Here is an 18,352-nt window from a genome sequence, read left to right as displayed (position 1 = left end):
GTCATCCCGCCGCCGCCGCCGTCAAGTTTTCCAGCGCTGGCTCTAATGGGAGAGCACACATGAATGTGATCAAATTCACTTTTTGGCAGACGGACGGCCTCGCTGGCGCACGCAGCAATCATGGAAATAGCAACGGCATGATTCACTCGGCTTCCACGGAGCGCATTGTCTTCTCCCGGCCGTCCGCAAAGTCGCCGAATTGGCACGGTTGGCGACGGCGGGTGTCGTATCTGGCGAGCGCCGCTCATTTTTCGGGCGAGCGTTCGCAAATGCTCTCGTCTTGCCTTAACACGCCAGGCGTTAAGTAGGTCAGTAACGTTTCCATCGCTCTTTTGTAAAACACGCAGGACGCGCGGGGGCCCCGCGTCGGCCGCCGGCCAAGCGCAATAACGGCAAGCGGGCCGAGTCGGATGACATTGTTATTGCAGCCCTTCCCGGGGAAAGTGCGGCCGGCTGAAAATCTATATTTTGATTTATAGCGCCGTTTGAATTTACGCTCGGAGCCTTCCGTCGAGGGGCCGAGCGCCGGCGAGCAGGAGGGGCCCCCGTGTCATCTGCTAGAACCAAACGGAGGGTTCCCCTCTTGAGAACGTGCACCTGTAGCGGGATATTGGATTTCTGTGTTGACTGGAAGCCACTCGAGAAATGCCTTCAAGAGGCTCTTTGCGGAAATATCACCCCAAAAAAAAACGATGAAGAATGATCTTTCCAGGCAGTGTGTCATGCTCAACGTTTGTCTTTGGCTGGATGGATGGAGCTTCTTCCATTCGTTTGACGCAAGTGCCGTGATTTAGTCGAGTCCAGCCTTAACCAGAGCAGAATTACGACGGCGTTGTAGTCATCGCACCTCGCCGTTTATTATCCGCTTGGAGTGATGATACGAATTCTCTTCTTTATGCTTTGCCATTAACGGCCATATTTTTCGCCAGAGACCAGGCGGCGGCTAATTTATCACTCATGTGGGAGGATGGGAGGAGTGTTGAGGTGAGGGATGATGGATGGCTTTGGCGGCGTTGTCTGGCGCACCTCCACACCAGCCAAAAGGAATCTGGAAGGTTATCGCAGCAATGTTTTCTCCCCTCTAAAAAAAAATTAAAAAAATGCAAAAATCGATTGGGAATAATACGCAATTGGTTGAGTCTGGTTTTAATGGCACAACTTTGCCGGCTGATTGAATGGCGAGCGTCTCAAGGTCAGCCGGCAGCTTTTTTTTGTTTCTGCTTACCTGTGCAGACAAACGCAAGCGGAGAAGCTCGTTGTTGATATTTCCGTCCGCAGAAGTCTGCAGAGGACATAAAGGCGCCCGTAACTGGATAGCGGCGTGCATTTTTTTTTTTTTTTTTTTAGCAGGAGCCCCCAATAAATATAAAGCAGCCTTCTCAGTTCAGGTGCAGCCCATCCTCAAAGTTGCTTCCCACGCACCCGACCGAGTGTCCGTAAGATGGAAACCTGCTAGAGTCATTTGCAATGTATTATTGGAGCTACAGGCTAAATTTCCAAATGACAGCAATTTTGAACGGCGGAAACTTTCCGTAGCATTTTTTGGGATAAATTGGGATTGAAGCAAGAATTTATTAAATTGAAGATTGCGTAAGCAGAGCTCTCTGTTCCATTTAAGTGTTTATATTCATCCTCCAAAGTGATTCATTTCCACAATTCCCCCCCCCCCCCCCCCCCCCCTTGTGGAATGCTTCCAATTTGGAAAACTTCCCAAATTGCCTTTCTTAACTTTCCATGGAAATTTACATTCAGTCATTTTCCGCCCAGTCAAAAGCCTAAAAGCAACATTATCACGCCTCATCTGTGAATGGAGAAGGATTGTCTCCGGGGTGGAAATGTCTGTCCATTTATATTTTCAGACATTTTTCTTCTTATCTATTGCCGCTTTGTTTTTATTAGTGGAGGAAGGCAGCTTCTGGCAATAAGCACAAGTGTGTGTGTGTGTGTGTGTGTGTTTGTCAAGCTTTTTCTCTGCGTGGGCGCACCGTGTACTCATGTGCGTGTTAGTGTATGTGCGCTTGTTAACGACCCTGCAAAATGACAAGCTGAGTTGGCAGTGAGAGTACAGCCGAGGGTCAAACAGAGAGGAGGAGGAGGAGGAGAAGAAGGGCGCTGCTGTGATTCACCACGCTGTCATCTGAGGGACGTGGGGTGGAGGGGGGGGGGGCACGTATTCCCACCTGAGCGGCCGCTCGCTCGGCACATGTCGTTATTTACAGCCTAACCTTGGGAGCTCATCACGGCGACGGCAGAATCAGATTGGACTTGACGTGTACCCGAGCCGCTGACCTTGATAAGTGCCAGGCGCCCGCGGCAAGTAAGGTTAGAGCGGCGGCAGAAGAAGAAGAAGAAGTGCACTTCTCGCCACCAATTTGCGCACGCACGATTATGTCCAGCACTTTCAACACCATTCACGTGTGCAACCTTTTTGATTTTTAAAAATCCCACACGTTATCGTAGGACTCTTGGAAGGCTTGAGCGTATGCGAATTGAATTCAAATGTCCCGCCGTAATTGTAAAAATAATTGAGGGTGTTTTGTTTTTTTGCCCCAGTGGATGATCCAGAAGCCCCACAAGGTGGCGACCTTCTTCGGCTGCATCGGCACCGACCGCTTCGGCGAGATTCTTAAGAAGAAGTCGGAGGAGGCGCACGTGGACGCCCGCTACTACGAGCAGAACCGCGAGCCCACCGGCACCTGTGCCGCCTGCATCACCGGCGACAACCGGTGAGCGCCCGGGAACACGCCAACAAATCACTCAACTCTAAACAAATCAAGCTCCGCCTTAGTCGAAAGCGAAATTGATTGTCAGTCGGCGAGTGCGTCAGCAACCCAACTCATCTGATGTCAAGTCGTGAAAAGGTCACGCGTTGCGTTCGGGGAGTCTGGCGGCGGAATATTTCTCGTTGCTCAAGACGGTGCCAAAGCTCGCCCGGCCCATAACTTCCAATCGGATGGAGTCGTGAGAAATTAGTTTGAAGTCCCGGTTCGAATTTTGCGATCTGTCTGCTCTGCCTGCCCTCATTGAAATGGGCTCAGAGCAGCCAGCGCTTTTGTGTCAGAGCACCTGCTCTCCTCTCATCGAGAAGCTCAGATTGTGGCACTCGCTCGCTCATAAAGAGGCCGCCCGCCCGTCCGTCCGCTACCTAATGACCCGTGTTAACATAATGCCACCTGCCTCCCTTTTGATATCCGCCACTCCCAGCTAACCACCGCCATCAGCACTCACAAGCAACTTGGCCTGTTTTTTTTTTTTTCCCCCAACCCTCACAGTTTTGCGTTGGCTGTACATGTGATAAAAAAAAAACCCACAAAATTTGGAGACTTTTCCAGAAATGCACTGATTTGAAAATATGGAAGCTATTATTATGAAGTAAGCCTGAAGTGGTCTAACTGTCCTCCTGTACAGGTCCCTGGTGGCCAACCTGGCTGCAGCGCAATGCTACAAGAAGGAACAACATCTGGACCTGGATAGCAACTGGGAGCTGGCGACCAAAGCCAAGGTCTACTATATTGCAGTAAGTGGCACCATCACACACCCCCCCCCCCCCCCTCCCTCTCACCATCCTTTTAGCCTCGACGTCTCATTAGCAAGCAAGTCACATTCTCTGTCTTCATCATCATAGCTGGTGGCGGAAGCCAAGAGAGCAGGCAGGCAGCGAGCGAGCGCTGGCGTTTCCCACAAAGAGCGAGAATGTTGAAATGCTGCCAAATGCTGGGTGGCGGGCCGTTGCTAGGAAATGGGGCTCCTTAGGCAAGGCGTTGCACAAAGAGGAATAACAAAGGCGGGAGAGGATGGGAAAGGGGCGGAGGGGAGGGGGGGGGGCGGTGTTGGAACTTACACTCGCTAACAGGCTGGAGACTGACGGGCATAATAAACACGTTTGATGCTTGTGTGTCCAAACTAGATCAGGAGACAAAAGGCGACGATGGCCTCGTTTTGAGATTTCACACCGATTCTGTATCGCAACACGTCGTTTTGACGCGTGACGCCCCGAGTTGATTAAATATATCGATATCCAAATGTAAAACCCGTGAAATCCGCAATTGTCGCAAAAAAAAAATGCACCAGAACAGAAAACGATAACAATGTTTCCCCACAGGCCTAGCGGACGGAGGCTAATGAAATCGATAGTGCGCGGCGAGATGCAAGAATACGAGACATGCCGATATTGCGCTCGGGTCCCGGGCCGTGCGCGAAAGGTCAGAGCGGTAGGCTGACGTGTTGACGCATTGTGGGAGTGACTCTAATTGCTCGGGATCATGTCTTCATGCTGGCCCAGTTAGCCTCCCTCCCGTCCTTCCTCTCAATGCCACTCACCCCCCCCCCCCCGCCTTCCCTCTAATGTGGATTCATCATGTTCTTTTATCCACTCTGCAGCATCACCGCTCCCGCCACCGCCTTGTTTTTCTTCCCACTGAGCGCTTTGCCCTGTAATTTGATCTCCTCCCGCTGGATGCATCCTTCAACTTGCCACTTTGCATTAACCCGCCATGCAACGGGAACAGTAAATATATTTAAAAAAAAATATATATATATTTTTTTTTAAAACAGACAGTGCACCTTCCGGTCACGGGCGGGTTGATGATGGAGAGGGAGGGCGCCAGACAATTGGCTGTAAAAAGGCCCCGTTAATTACCGGCGGGCGCAGATGGTCCAAAATGAGCCAAGGAGAGATGGAGGAGACGCTGTGCGCCCTCTGCCAACTGGCCAACAACAAAACCTCATACAATCAATTGGCTGTCCCCTAGCAGGATGAAACTCCTTTTTTTTTTTTTTTTCTCCCTTCTTCTTGCCATTCAATCCATGTCTCATCATGATGTAATGACTCTGATAAATTACGAGCGTCGTTAATATTGCGCTTGAAGTCTTCTCATTCTTTAAGAATGCAAAATGGACATCGATCTGTTTACTCCCAACGAGCGGGCGAACCGAAACGGGGCGAGCGTCCTCACCCTGACCTTGAGCTTCCTCGCCGCTGCTGTTTATCTGCAGCTTTGCTTTTTTTTTTTTCCCCCTCCCGCCTCTTCCTTCTTGCTCACTACTCACACTGCGCCACCCCGTGCAAAGCCTCCCCCCCACCATCAGTCCTTACACATCGCTCGGGAGGGATCACGAGGCAAAATGCAGGAAAGGAAAGGAGGGAATAAAATGGAGGGGGGCGGTCAAAAACTGGCAGTGTCCCCCGCTTTGTTTGCCGGCGATCAGTTACAATAGCGCTCGGCCGCCGATCCGAATCCGAGCCGCATTTTTTTGTGCCAGGTTTGACTTGTGGCCAGGCTTATTAAATACATTTGTACATCAATTCATCTCCCTTCCAAGCTACTCTCCCGAGGGTCAGCGTTCCCCCCTCGTGTTGTCGAGCCGCTCGGAGGGATTGTGAGTTTTTCTCCCGCCCTTTTCTCAACCCCTGCCAGATAACCGTGAAACACGTTCTGGATCACGAGATTAAACCGTGCGCTTTATCGCAACATGAAACGTCCTCATAATATTTCGTCATACCCGTGTTGGTCAGGCATAATATTAACATTTTGCATTTGTGTATCAATACAGTCATATTTTGCCCAAAAAGTAAAAAAAAAACGATACTGTAGCGATATTTTGTCCGGCGCCCCCCTCTGGAGCTCTGCAGGAGCTGCAGCCCTTTCGTCAAGCTGACACTTTAGTCAATCGCATGCGATTATCCTTCCCTAATTGCCGGCACGGAATTCTTGTGAATCTACGATGACGCCGTCCCGATCGTTCGGCATGTGTGGCCAATTATGGAATTTCAATCAAGTCTAATAAGAGGCGCTCGGCCGTCGAGTGTCTGTCTTTCCGCGCCAGTGAGCTACCTTGGGGGGGGGGGCGTCGTTGCGCCTGGGCTGCACCTGCCTAATTGAGTGGTAATGAGCTGTCGGGGTGCGAGGTTAGGTGGGCGGGGCTCCAGCAACCCGAGCAAGAGTCAGCACGAGCTAGGCTTAGCACTGGTAGGTAGAAAGTAGCTAAGTACAAAAGTTCATTTCTCTTGTCCATCTGAGTTTAGTTTTCTTGTGGCTTTTCATTTTTTATTCCCGATAAGTTTCTATTTTCTAAACTCGGATATCTGTATGTCGACTTTTGCCTTCACCTCATCGCCCTCCCTCGGCGGCCTCCGCATCGACAACTCACGCTACCTCTGAGAATCGACCCCCGCCCGCCCGCCCGCCCGCCCTAATTGAATAGACTTGAGTAATTATTTGCCGAGGCGAGGGAAAATAAAGAGCCACTTGGCGGCGGCGAATAATGCCTGATGGCCACGTGTTGATACTCTCACCGGGGAGTGCGACCAACCCGCTCGAGTGTCTGATTAAGATTCACTCGGCGGAGTTTGACATCTCCTGGGCAAAAAAAAAGATGGAGGCTTAGAGTGCCGAGCCGCCCTTTTTTTTTTTTTTCATTACGGCGCCTGAGCCTCGGTGGAATCGATACCAGGCGGCGACATCCGGCTCCTCCCACTTGCACAGTGAAGGCACGTTTAAGAGCATCCATCGAAAAAAAAAAAAAGACATCTAATGTTTACTCGTGAAAAGAAATTTAAAAAGGAAACATTTTAAAAATAGAAGCACTCGGAGTACATAACGAACAATCTCGTGGCTGCGGCTTTGAGCGCTCCTTGATTGATGTGGCTCGTCTTCACTCATGACGTGTGCGTACGTGCAAGTGCTTAGCAGATGTTCAACTTGTGATTATTCCTCTCTATTTTTTTCTTTCTTCCCAGCATTCCTGCTTTGTTTACGTTCTGCCACGAGAGCGCCCCCCCCTCCCCCTGCCAGTTTGGCCTCCCTCCATTGGCAAGCGCCGATACTTTTCATCGACTTTCTCCTTCTTTTCCGTGCGGCTTTTGAGGAGAAACGACGGCCTCGTAATGTTTACAAGCGCTCCATCGACTTAGCGTAGCCCCCTCATTACCCGGCAGTACATTACTTTGCGTTGTTAACGGCAAGTCGGGGGTTGACCCGACGTTTATACCTCTTAACCTTTTTCCCCTGACTTCTTTGAATGCATCTTGAGTGGAGGAGGATGACATTTTTGCTCTGTTGTCATGGAGACTGCTCACATGCCACCATGTGACTAAATATAGCGCCTCGGGTGTTTTTTCTCTTTTTCTTTCTTCCCGATGGGATGAGAACACACTGCCGATGTACTTGAGCCGCGCACACACACATGCGCTGGCATTACAAATTTAGCCAAAGCTTCAAGAGGCGGTATAAGTTATTTGGATGCCTGGTCGTGAAACTCGAGCTCGTAGAAATGGAGTAGGCAAAAGGGTTTGCCCGCCTTGCCCTCCAAAACTATTTTGTCAAATGCAAAGCGCGTCAACTGAGAAATCGTTTTCCGAAATGTTTGTTCTTAGCGGCTCGGGAGGATTCACGGATTTTTGTCAAGGACAATTTGGAAAGTGTCAGAAATAAAATCTCGGTCCCGGGGACATAATACAAACAAGTCGCCTGTGATGGACTTTTCATGTGTTGCACTCTGTTAGGGCCAGAGCGGAAAAAGTTTTTCTTAATTATTCTTCAGAAGCCATTTTGAGGGTCAGCTCAAAATGATCGTTCCAAACGTTTGCACACCGGCAGAGTTATGCAAAAACTCTCAGCGACTCCTCTCAGCCTTCGCTTGTGTCGATGGCCGGAGCCTTGAGGGAACGTTCCCATTAGCGCCCGACATGGCGTCCGCATCCCTCCGAAGGAGATTGCCGGTCCGCCGTAAATACAAAACAGACCTCGAGTCCTTTTTGAAGCTCGCTATGTGCGTGCCTTCGTTGCAGATGGCGTGGCGCAATCGTGGAGGGGAGGGGCGGCGGTGGGCAATCAAAACAATAACAACGGCCCCATTTTGACAAAGCCTTCCTCCCGGCCCTCCATAGTAACAAGATGTAAGCTGACTCGTGCACACAAGAAGGGCATGAATCCACGCGAGCGAGGGCGGCTAAAATTAAACGAAAAAAAAAAGGAACAAAAAGGGACTCAATGACTTAGTATTGCTATTTATTTCTTGAATCGGCAACTATTTGGGTCGAGTGTATAGCTCGGAGCCACACGCTAAGTTGACGCCAATAGCCCGTTGCATTTTGCAGACCTAGGGCCGTAGGTTGCCCACCCTCGCTTTAATTACTCAACGGAAATCCACCGCTCCGCACGAGTTTTTCCCCTCCGCTCAGAACCGACCGGATTGATTATTTCCCATTGCCGACGGAGAAATAACACGCCTCCCTCTAATTGGTTTGCAGCAGACTGCGGAGCTCGTTTGGACGCTGGCAGGCATCCATCGCATGTGCCAATTAGTCACCTCGGGAGGAAAAGGAGGAGTGAGGTTGACGTCCCGTGCCGACCGCACCGCTGATGCGACGGACTGGGTCGGGCCGTCCAGTAGAGGGCGCGCCATCGAGTCAAGCCATCGCGGCGCTTCAAGTATGACCAAATCGGATAAATGCCCGGAAAAATACCGTTTTATTCACGCCCTGAGAAAGGCTAATGATGATTGGATGACGCCGGAAGAAGTCGTGCGGCATCATCCCGCCGTGTGAGCGAGCGCCGTCGCCATTTGCATCGCGCCAAATCAAAGTTTATTGATCGAATTGGCCCAGGCGCCGCCTCGATGCTCCTCGAGCGCGTTACTCAATCAGGGGGGTGTCCTGCGGCTAATGGCCGTCGTCTCCCCGCGGGCCCGATGACACGCTCGCTTCACCGGCAAACTCGCCGCCCAATTAACGCGCGGGAGAGTCGATAATTGGGATGGTAACATTCGCCGGCGACGCTGACAAATTTTATCGCAGAGAGAAAATGTTCATCCAAATTAGCATGCGTTGATATTCGTCCCACCCTCGTCGCCATGGCGCAAATAATCAACATTTGTCCTGAACAGCGGCGGGCCTCCCCCCCCCCCCCCCCCCCCCCCCCCCCCGACTCCCTCTCTTCAAATCACCTGCCTTTACATTTTCCGCATGGAAAATTCCTGCGTGACGAAAAGTAGAGTGGCTGAGGAGAAATAAGTTTTCTCAGCGAGCGGAAAGTTGAAAAGAATAACGCTTTCCTTTGATTTTCTACTCGGTGCACTTTCCAGTGAATTTCCTGGAGTGATAAGAGCTTAGCCAATGTAATCCTCGCAGGACCTTTCTCTGGCATGCCAGGAATCAAGAAAGCTTTTTTCCCCAAACACACCAACGTGTCAGGGGAAGAAAAAAAAATGTAAATCAACAATACACTAAAATGCTAATATTTCTGTAGAATCTCAAACACAAAATCAAACAATAATAATTCCAAATGACTTTTTTTTTAAAACTTAGCCAGCAGACGGCGCTACTCACTGCCCCGCTTCGTTTTTTCGCGCTTCCATTTCGTATGACATCGTTTTGGGCTTCTTGACGAGGAAAGGCTAATGCTGAAAACAGCAAACCTACTCCAAAGTCTTGGAAGAGGCCATTGACTCGACAAAAGTCGTAAGGGATGCCACGCGGCGCTCCTTAAGTGCTCCGAGCCGCAGCGCCGATGTCCCCCCCCGCTCTTCCAAACATGACATATTTATGATGGCGCTTGTTTAACCTCTTTTCTAATCAAATGGCAGCGGTTCAAGGAGACTCGCCGTGATTTACTTCCCGCCGGGTCGCCGCGCGCCCTTTCGAAGGCCGCGCCGGATTTATTTGCTCGTTGTAGCTAAATCGGTCAAGCGCTGCATTTTTAAAAAAAAAAAATTGTCAGGATTATTTTTTGCATTACAAAGACTTTCAAATAAATTTTCGGATTAAAAAGTTATTTTGAATGCCTATTTGGATACGTGACAGTGTTTTCATGTTAACTCGGGAGCTTTTCATTTGAAGGAAGCAGTCGTGAATGCGGCCTGACTTGAAGCGCCGCGCTCCCGTCACGCAAATAACCCAGATGTGATCAAGTTGACGACACGTGGTCACAAGGTGCACTCACTCTTCCCCCCCCCCCCTCCCCTCCCCTCCCCTTCTTTGAGCAAAGTTCTGGATCTAATCCCTGCCATCGATCAGACTTTGTTTACTCTGACGTGGCTTCTCTCTTCTGCCCCAATTAGGAGGCAGCCATTTCTTTTTAAGTGGCTCTTTTTTCACGCGGCGGCTTGTTTTTGAGGGCTCATTCTTTCAGAATAACAATGAAAAAGTGGACATTTGCAATTTTTGACTTTTTCAGGGACGCTAAAAAGCTTACGTGGTTTGCTTTCGATGGCTACGCCGAAGCCTCGTCAAATTAAAAGCCAATTATTCGCCCTTTAATGTCTTTAGCACAGCAGCCTGATGCCTGCAAGATGCAAATTCCACAAACTGTCGCCGGGTGGTTAATTTTTTATTTTTTTTTTTTGGCCCGCCCGCGCCACTCTGGAACGGGAGGGAACATTCTGCCACAAATATTTGAGCGTTTTTATAGAGGGGAGGAAGTTAACACCATAAATAGAAAAACAAAATCCACTAAAAACTTGCTGACAATCAGCCGTGCTCCTCTTGAATATACAACCCCCCCCCCCCCCCCCCCCAAAAAAAAAAAAACATTGCATAGGCCTCAGCTTTCAAGGAAATTGGACTTAAGGTATGAAAGTTCACACTCCTCGCCTGCGGGCAATCGATTTTTCTCTTTGGCCTTTTTTTTTTTTTTCCCCCCGTTCCCTGCTCTCTCTGCAGTCCCGCACTTGCTGCTTGTTGAGAGCGTAAAACACGCTGTTAGTGTCGGCGAGTTCGAAAACCTCAGCGTGACTCGGGCGTAAATGGAATCATTTTTAGGGAGCAAAGATCGGCAAATGCGATTCAGGAAATGTACAGCGAGTCGACGCTCGATCAGAACGCGTTGGTAAGCAATTTCGGAAGCCTTGGCTCACTTTTTTGGCAAGCCACTTTATTCCAGTTTGTGACTATTCGTGACCTCCCGTTGCATTTTTGACATGATTCTTTTATTTGTGTTTACATTTTGAAATGCTCTCACCCCACCTTAGCACTTCCTTTTTAGAATAAATGAGACGTGGCGAAGCGAAACCAGCTTTAGGCTTGGCGTTTCCAGTTTGGCAGCTAAATTCCACAGATTGGACAGGTTTTTGCTCTGGGAATGGTCCGGTGGAACCAAAATGTCGCCATTCCTGTCCATCCAATCTCTTTCGGGCATCGTTTTGGGTTGGGCTTGCTTTTAAATTGGATGTTGCTACGTGAACTTGTCTCTGCTCGCACCCAAACCAGTCCATCTTACGACATGGACACCTTTTCACCGCTTCCTTAATGGACAGCTTACTTAGCAAACTTCGGGGGGGGGGGGGGTCAAGTTTAAAGGTGGCTGATGTCCATCAGTCAGTCAGGTGAGGAAAAGAGGCTCCTTTGTTGAAATGCTGCAGCATGTGGCCCAGCACCAATTAGGTGGAACACTTCATCTTTTTCTTTCAATACAAACAGTCTGAGTGTATTCTTAGCTTGACAGCCAGCCTTCAGCCGGTCATGAGCGAGGGCGCTCCCCTCACCTTCTCCCGCTGCGTCAATGTAATCTGGCAGATGGAGAGTATTTGCAAGGGGGAGGGGTGTGGGGGGGTACATTTCAAGGTGGGTGTAGAAACGTGGATCAAATTAACTCTTTGGGGCCTTCCAGCAATCACAGCTTTGTTATTTTAGGCTCTCGGGGCAAAGCCAAACTGGATTCGATGGCTCGGCCAATTACCTGTAATTTTCCGAGCCGCTGCGCCGGCTTTTCGCCGGGCCGACGGGAAACACTGGAGCTCTGTCGTCCTTTGGCTCCGCGGTAGAGTTTGACCTCGAGTGACCCCCGGTCGACCGCTTTGCATCCACGGCGGTGACACCTTTTGGAAATATTTGCTGAAACCCGTTCCTCGTTTTTAATTCCAAATTGGTGAGGTAAGGGTTGCCCCCTAATCTCAATATCGTATGTTTCAGGAGAGCCTTGAGCAGGTCGCTTCAAGTCATCAGTGGCGAGCAATTCTGTTGCGAGGTCGTCGGCTACAATCGGCGGCGGTGATCTGATAAGCCGGAGCGGAACACGACTCCCAGACGGGAATTGCGAAAATGTCGATTTAATGCACAAATGAGACGCCACTGAAGACTTTACCATGTTCCGGTTCACGGCCGGTTGCGGATTCAAACTGGAATTTGAGTCTCAACCGTGGGACTTTTTGAATCCGTCTCGCCGCTACCTTGATTTGAAAAGCAGCCAAGACATCTTGCATCCTCATTGCGCTGTGATGACTTTCCACTTCTACTATAAAATGTCAAAGAAGCTCTTTGGGGCATCAGTTCATGTGCAGTATTTTCAATTTTAACTTGTGGGAAATGTGGCGTCATGGTTCTGGCTGAGGGGAAGTCACTCTTTCAAAGTTCACAAGCCCTCAGGATATCGAAGGCGCTCTTTGATCAGCGTCGAGCCGGTGTCGGGAGACAATCTCCGTTGGCACGCGGCGAAAGAAACATATCAAGGTTGCCGCCGCGACTTCCCGCCATTTGTCTTCTCACCTGACGGAGTCTTTGCCGTGGTGACCGCGTCGCAGCTTTTAATTGAGCGCCGGCAGCCCGAGCCCCGGAGAAAGTAAGGGAGGATTAAACGGATCAGTCGAAAGTCTTCCTTATTGGCTTGGGTGTTATCGAACGGTCGACCGGTTTTACAGAACGGCTCGTCGCTAGAAAACAAGGTCAAGCAGATCCGTATCAAAGCGGGGCAGCGCTTCTGTGTCGGGTTTCCACCTGAAACTTAAAACTGTTTTCTTGCCCGATTTGTAGGACATTCACACAATGAGCGACGGCGCTTCTCTTGTTTCTCAGTAAGGGGAGTCCACACCGGACTTTTGTTCAACCATCATCGGATACGAGCGTGTTGTTTCCCCACCGCAGGCTTTGTCCCAAATCGACTGCCCCCCCACCCCCTTCGCTTTCTTTCCATTCAATAATTCCACCCACAAATTGGCACTTCAAATGTTTTACTCTGTGGCGGCCATTCTGGATCGTGTTACACAAATTTGTAAATGGAGCAAGAGTGGCAATTGAAAAAAAAAAAAGTCAAATGGCTCATTTTGAAATGGTCGCTGTGGTCTTTTCAGGGCTTTTTCCTGACCGTGTCTCCGGAGTCCATGCTGAGGGTGGCCAAGCACGCCTCGCAAAACAACAAACTCTTCTGCATGAACCTTTCGGCGCCTTTCATCTGTCAGTTTTTCAACGCCGCCATGATGGAGGTCATGCCTTACGTGGATATCCTGTTTGGCAATGAGACGGTAAGTCTTTTCCTCACAAGCCCCCCAAAAAAAAAAAAAAAAAATCAACTCTTAAAGTTGAGTGTGCGCTGCCGGAAGAAAACTCTCGATTTATGGCTTGCTCTAGCACTTTGCCTTCCTTGCTAATTGCTCCGAGCCTCCCGAAGTGTGTTTTGCAAACGCCGCGTGTTTTGCGCAGTCCGCGGCCACCGTAGCGCTTTGCCTCCACAAGCTCATTATTGACTTGAATGATTGGAGATAATTGCCCGTTTGCAGACGGATTCACGTCGGAACGCTCCTCCGGAAAAAAACTAAATCGGCGCCGAGGCGGACGACTTGTCCTTTTGACCGCCTGACACAGGAAAAAAACATCCTTTTTTTTTTTTTTTTTTTTTAAACGGCAGGAGTTAATACGGCCCCCGACGGGAGAAATGATTACCGGCCGTAAAATTAGCAACGATTTAGCAACGTGCTCTCTTGAGCGTAGGACATAAAGCAGCAGCGCACAAAAAGAAGGGCAGCGGCCATGGAAGCGTTGCGCTCGGCTTTGCGCTCTTTAAGACAAACGGGACCGTCGTTACGGAAATAATCTCCCCGACTGATTGGCCTTGTAAGGCTTCTTAATGTTTGCGTGCCATTTATCTATATTGCTGCTCTTTTGGGATGCGGCAAAAAGTAGCTTCGAACCAAATTTCGTCAAATTTGGTCGTCTCGCTTTGATTTGAGCGCACAATCGCCGCAGGGCTGTTTTGAAACGGGAGCCGTGCTAATTTCAAGCTGTCCCTTTCACAGCTCAGCTGGAACAAAAACGAAAGAGCCCGCGTTCCCATACGGGTGCCTTTCAAAATCCGTGTGACCGCACAAGGGGGTCGAGGCACTAAACGGGAATTGGCAGAGCCGTCACAAGGTGTCATTGAACCTAGCCAAGCTCGCTTTTAATTAAAGCGGCTCTCGCATTCTCCGGGATGAGTCACCGGCCCGGAGAAGGCCTGCCGACCTTCGTTGTGACGTGCAGTTATGGAGCCACATGAGTCACGCCGCATATTAGCGACATCATTAGTTAAATGGAAGAGAGAGAGAAAAAAAAAAAAAGAACAAATCGCAACCTTGCTCTGGTGGGTTTTGCCAGAAAGACAACAAAGAGCAATTTTGGAAATTTCAGGCCTTTGCAGCACTGGAAGAAAAAATGGCCGACTTCGTTTGGTGTTTGCTCATCTTCGATACGTTTTGCAGTCTTTGGAAGATGAACTTATGAAGGCTTCCTTTGCTGACACATATTGTATGTTGGCAAAAAAAGTCAAGTGAAGATTTGCTCTCCCCTCGCTCATTTGTCTGCCCATGAAATTGTGGATTATTAGCTTAAGCGTGCTGGAAATAGCCCGAGGATCGTTTCATCCTATGGCGGCGTCAACGTTCTCGACGCGCCTTCCGATGCCATTTTAGACACTTTGTTGCAACACGCGAGGCTCATGATCTCCACAGTTGTTTATTTTTGTATGTTTGTCATTTATCGTCATTCGATTTTCTGTATTGTATAGCCTGATGTATTTTTTTTTTTTTCTCACACCGTTGTGTGTCTGCAGGAGGCGGCCACGTTCGCAAAGCAGCTGGACTTCCAGGTGAGTCGTCGACAAGCCACACGCCGACGTGCCGACGCTTCCTCCCTTTCGTCTTGATTTCTGCTGATAATGAAGTTCTTTTTTGGACAGTGATTGATGCGCTATTACACTCGCCGGGCCTCGCTGCTGTTGCCATGGCAATTGGGCAGTTGTCATGGTTTCTTTGTTCAGCTGCCTCTCTCTCTCTCTCTTCTTTCTCTCTGCTTCTCTCTTTCTCTCTCTGTGTCGTGACGCACCCTTGCTCGCCCGACATCGCGTACAGATGTTCTTTATTGAATTTTTTTTTTTTTTTAAGAGACGACGGATCGAGCAGGCCGTTTCTTTTCCTAAGTAGCCAAGGAGCACGTAATAACCCAACAGAGATAGAAGCAAAAAATAACACTCTTCTATTTCTTCCATTTTTGTTTTGAACTTGATGTTATTGTTTTTAATCTTTCATTTTGAAGGCTGCTCTGAAGCTACCTGCCAATGCCTCGCTATGCCCCCTCCCCAAGCAGCTTTTTTTTTTATGGTGGGCACATAAAAGCGAAGGGCGACAACGTGCCGAAGCCTCGTGCGCTGGTGCGCCGGTGCGTCGGCTGTCTGGCGGAGCGCTACTACGCAGTCACGCTGACAAATTGCTTTCTTCTCCCCCCCCTTCGCAGCGCCGCGTCCTTAGCTTGGCTCGCAAACAGCCTCGGCATTAACCTCACCATTAGCACTTACTTAGAGCGTTACGCCCGCTTTTCCTCAGCCTCCGCCGACCTCTCGGGGCTGATTAAATGACGCTTGGAAAGCGTTTAGAGGTGGAAAAGCTCAACGGCACGCCATTTTTTGGGGGGGGGGGTGTTTTTGGAGGACCCCCCCACGACTGCGTTGAGGGTGCTTCATCACTCCCCGACGAGTTAATAATAAAGCAACGCGGCTTTTTTCTCAACCGTTTTTCAGCGTCACCGTGAAAAGGCAAGCATTTTTATGAAAAGTCGAATGTCAAAACAAATACACACAAGTAATAAAAGAATTCAGTCACTTTAGTTCACTGACAGCACAAAGCTTTTTTTTTTTTTCTTTTCTTTTCAAGGAATTGCCATCAATAGTGTGTGCTTGTTTTAGCCACCCACTCACAGCTTCTGTGATCATTTCCTCGTATTGATCCTCGGCACTTGATGAATTTCCGCTGCTTGGGCGCCTCGTTAAATTGGATATTTGTTTTGCAGACGGACGACATCGGCGAGATCGCCAGGCTGGCCAGAAACCTGCCCAAGGATAACCCGGCCAGGCCCAGGGTGGTGGTCTTCACGCAGGGCAAGGACGACACCGTGGCCACCACCGGTAGGTGTCCAAAAAGTGCTCTGACGCGTTTATTTTCCCTTTCCTAATATTTACGAGCCATTCTAATTCGTCCCAATACTTTGGCCCAACTGCAATACTTTTGCCCCACTTGCGGTCGCGCGTCTACGTCCACGACAGATGTGTGGCCTCAAAAAATGGCTGACACGAAAGAGGCCGCCGCAGCCGTCAGGCGTCCTCCACTTTGAAGTTGCGCTATTGGCACCAGATGTCCAAAAAAAAAAGGAATCAACACGCCGGCGAGTACTTCACAATACTTGAACGTACTCCAGACATTTTTTTACAAGGCTTCTTCTCTTTTAAGCTAGTTTTTTTTTTCTTTCTTTAACTGCCAGCTCTCCTTGCCCGCATGCGAGGGCATCGCCGTACTTTAATCGCTTAAAGGATCGAAGGGGAAAGACGTTACCCGCGCCCCATTAGCCAAAATCAATTAGCGGCAAAAAAAAGTGACGCTGGCACTGCACGTTGAAATGTTTTCTCTCACGTCTCGTCTTTCTGGATACGCCTTGGCGAGGCTCCTCGTGCCGGCGGTTGCGGTAATTACAGGCATGTGTAATGTTTTCAAGTTGACGCCGCCGCAGAGAAGCCGATTCAGTGTCGACTCCTTTCCCAACGTTTCGCCTTTGCCAAGAAGGCGATTTCTTCCTCTCGCTGTGTTTCCATTTTTTTTTTTTTTTGGCCACCGCGCAACGGGAAGCGTTCCAGAAAAAGAGGAAGAAGTTTCTCACACAGAGAGTGTTGTTCAACTGCGTAGTTCCAGACAAAGGTGAAAAAGACGCCTTGACCAAACGTGTTTTTTGTTTCAAGGTTAAAAGTAAGACAATCATTTTTTTGGAAGCTGCGCACTTACCGAAGCGTCTGCGCTGCACGTTCATCTGCTTTGTTCGCCGCCGGTTGGCGCTTTTGAAAAGAACGCTGCCTAATAAAGGGCTTAATTGAGACTAATTTCAAAGAGACTCCTGTTGAAAGACCTTCTGTGTTAATCGGCGCCACACAAGAGGTCTAATGAGGCGATTAGGAACAGAATACGCACAATTCCGTTGTCAGCGGTGACGTGACAAAAGCCGCGCGTGTGACATGGGTGTTACGGTCGTACAAAAAAAAAGTAAAAAAACAATTCTCTACGACACTGATAAAGTCTGACTCGTCCATGGAATAAATCCAGTCAAGCTATTAATAAATTAGGAGGAGTTTGATATGGGCAATTAGTCTGAGGGGATTCCGGCCACGGGTCAAAACCGACGGCAAGCATAAAAAGCCTCGACTTTGTCTCCTTTGAGCGGAACGGTATTTGTTGTGTCCAAATGATTTGGAAAGGGGCCGCGTCACGCTACTCGTCAGCCCGCTCCTCCTCTTGGGTTGCTATTTGTCATCAATGTGCCAGGGAGAAAAAAAACAAAAAAAAACGTTAAGAGTGCGATGAATCGCAAGCGCCTGACTGGCGAATAGAAAGAGATTATTGTGTTGATTTAAGAACATTGTGTCGTGTTGGTGTGTGTTTTGCCCCGCAGGAAAACAACACCAATTTCGCAAGGCTGATTCTTGAGTCTATAGACATTGGCTGCACCAGAACATCTGGGTGGCAAAATAAAAAACCTAAAACTAGATCTTGTTTGACACACGTCTGTGTTTTGCCCAGCTCACCTGTTTTTTTGTTGTTGTTTTTTTAGAAGAACTAAATACAAGATGGGGTTTTTTTTTTCCTTCGCAGGTGAGAACGTGACCATGTTCCCTGTGCTGGACATCAACCAGAACCACATTGTGGATACAAACGGAGCTGGAGACGCCTTTGTCGGAGGTACGCTGGATTTTTTTATTTTTATAAATACGATGTGTGAAGTGCATTCTTTACTTGTCAGGGTTCCTGTCGGCGCTGGTCCAGGAGCATCCCCTGGAGGAGTGCATCCGAGCGGGACATTACGCCGCCAACGTCATCATCCGCCGAGTAGGCTGCACCTTCCCGGAGAAGCCCGACTTTCACTAGACCAATACGCTCGTGCATGCGTGCGTGCGTGAGCCTTGGGATTTTATGTACGTACGTCGTTTTTATTTTCTACTCACAGTAAGCATCCTGGGAGCAAGCGCTAATAAATATCCACCCCAATGGTACTTTGGAGTCAAACTGTTGAGTGTACGCAAAACTCCCAAGTAGAGCCGCATCTGTTTAAATAAAATAAACCTCAAAAGACGCT

The 18,352-nt window shown here is 49.2% G+C and overlaps 1 protein-coding gene across 3 annotated transcripts in view; it reads left to right on the top strand.

Annotated features, from left to right (window-relative positions):
- Positions 1-18,346, top strand: part of LOC147039477 (adenosine kinase-like) — a 28,995-nt gene extending 10,649 nt beyond the window's left edge. For 2 of the 3 annotated variants that reach the window (XM_085903719.1, XM_085903720.1), the window contains exons 5-11: positions 2,554-2,726; positions 3,409-3,517; positions 13,063-13,233; positions 14,796-14,831; positions 16,028-16,142; positions 17,872-17,958; positions 18,020-18,346. In XM_085903719.1, the coding sequence (XP_085759845.1) occupies positions 2,554-2,726; positions 3,409-3,517; positions 13,063-13,233; positions 14,796-14,831; positions 16,028-16,142; positions 17,872-17,958; positions 18,020-18,144 (816 nt within the window). In that variant the 3' untranslated portion in view covers positions 18,145-18,346. Of the gene's footprint in view, positions 1-2,553; positions 2,727-3,408; positions 3,518-8,251; positions 8,433-13,062; positions 13,234-14,795; positions 14,832-16,027; positions 16,143-17,871; positions 17,959-18,019 lie in introns of those variants that run through there. The other variant, XM_085903721.1, reaches the window with a different exon arrangement.
- The last annotated feature ends 6 nt before the right edge of the window (positions 18,347-18,352 follow it).

This window comes from Syngnathus leptorhynchus, chromosome 22 (assembly GCF_054491065.1).
Source record: "Syngnathus leptorhynchus isolate UIUO chromosome 22, UIUO_Slep, whole genome shotgun sequence".
In the NCBI taxonomy this organism is placed as follows: domain Eukaryota; kingdom Metazoa; phylum Chordata; class Actinopteri; order Syngnathiformes; family Syngnathidae; genus Syngnathus; species Syngnathus leptorhynchus.
This window is presented reverse-complemented; position numbering and strand designations above follow the sequence as displayed.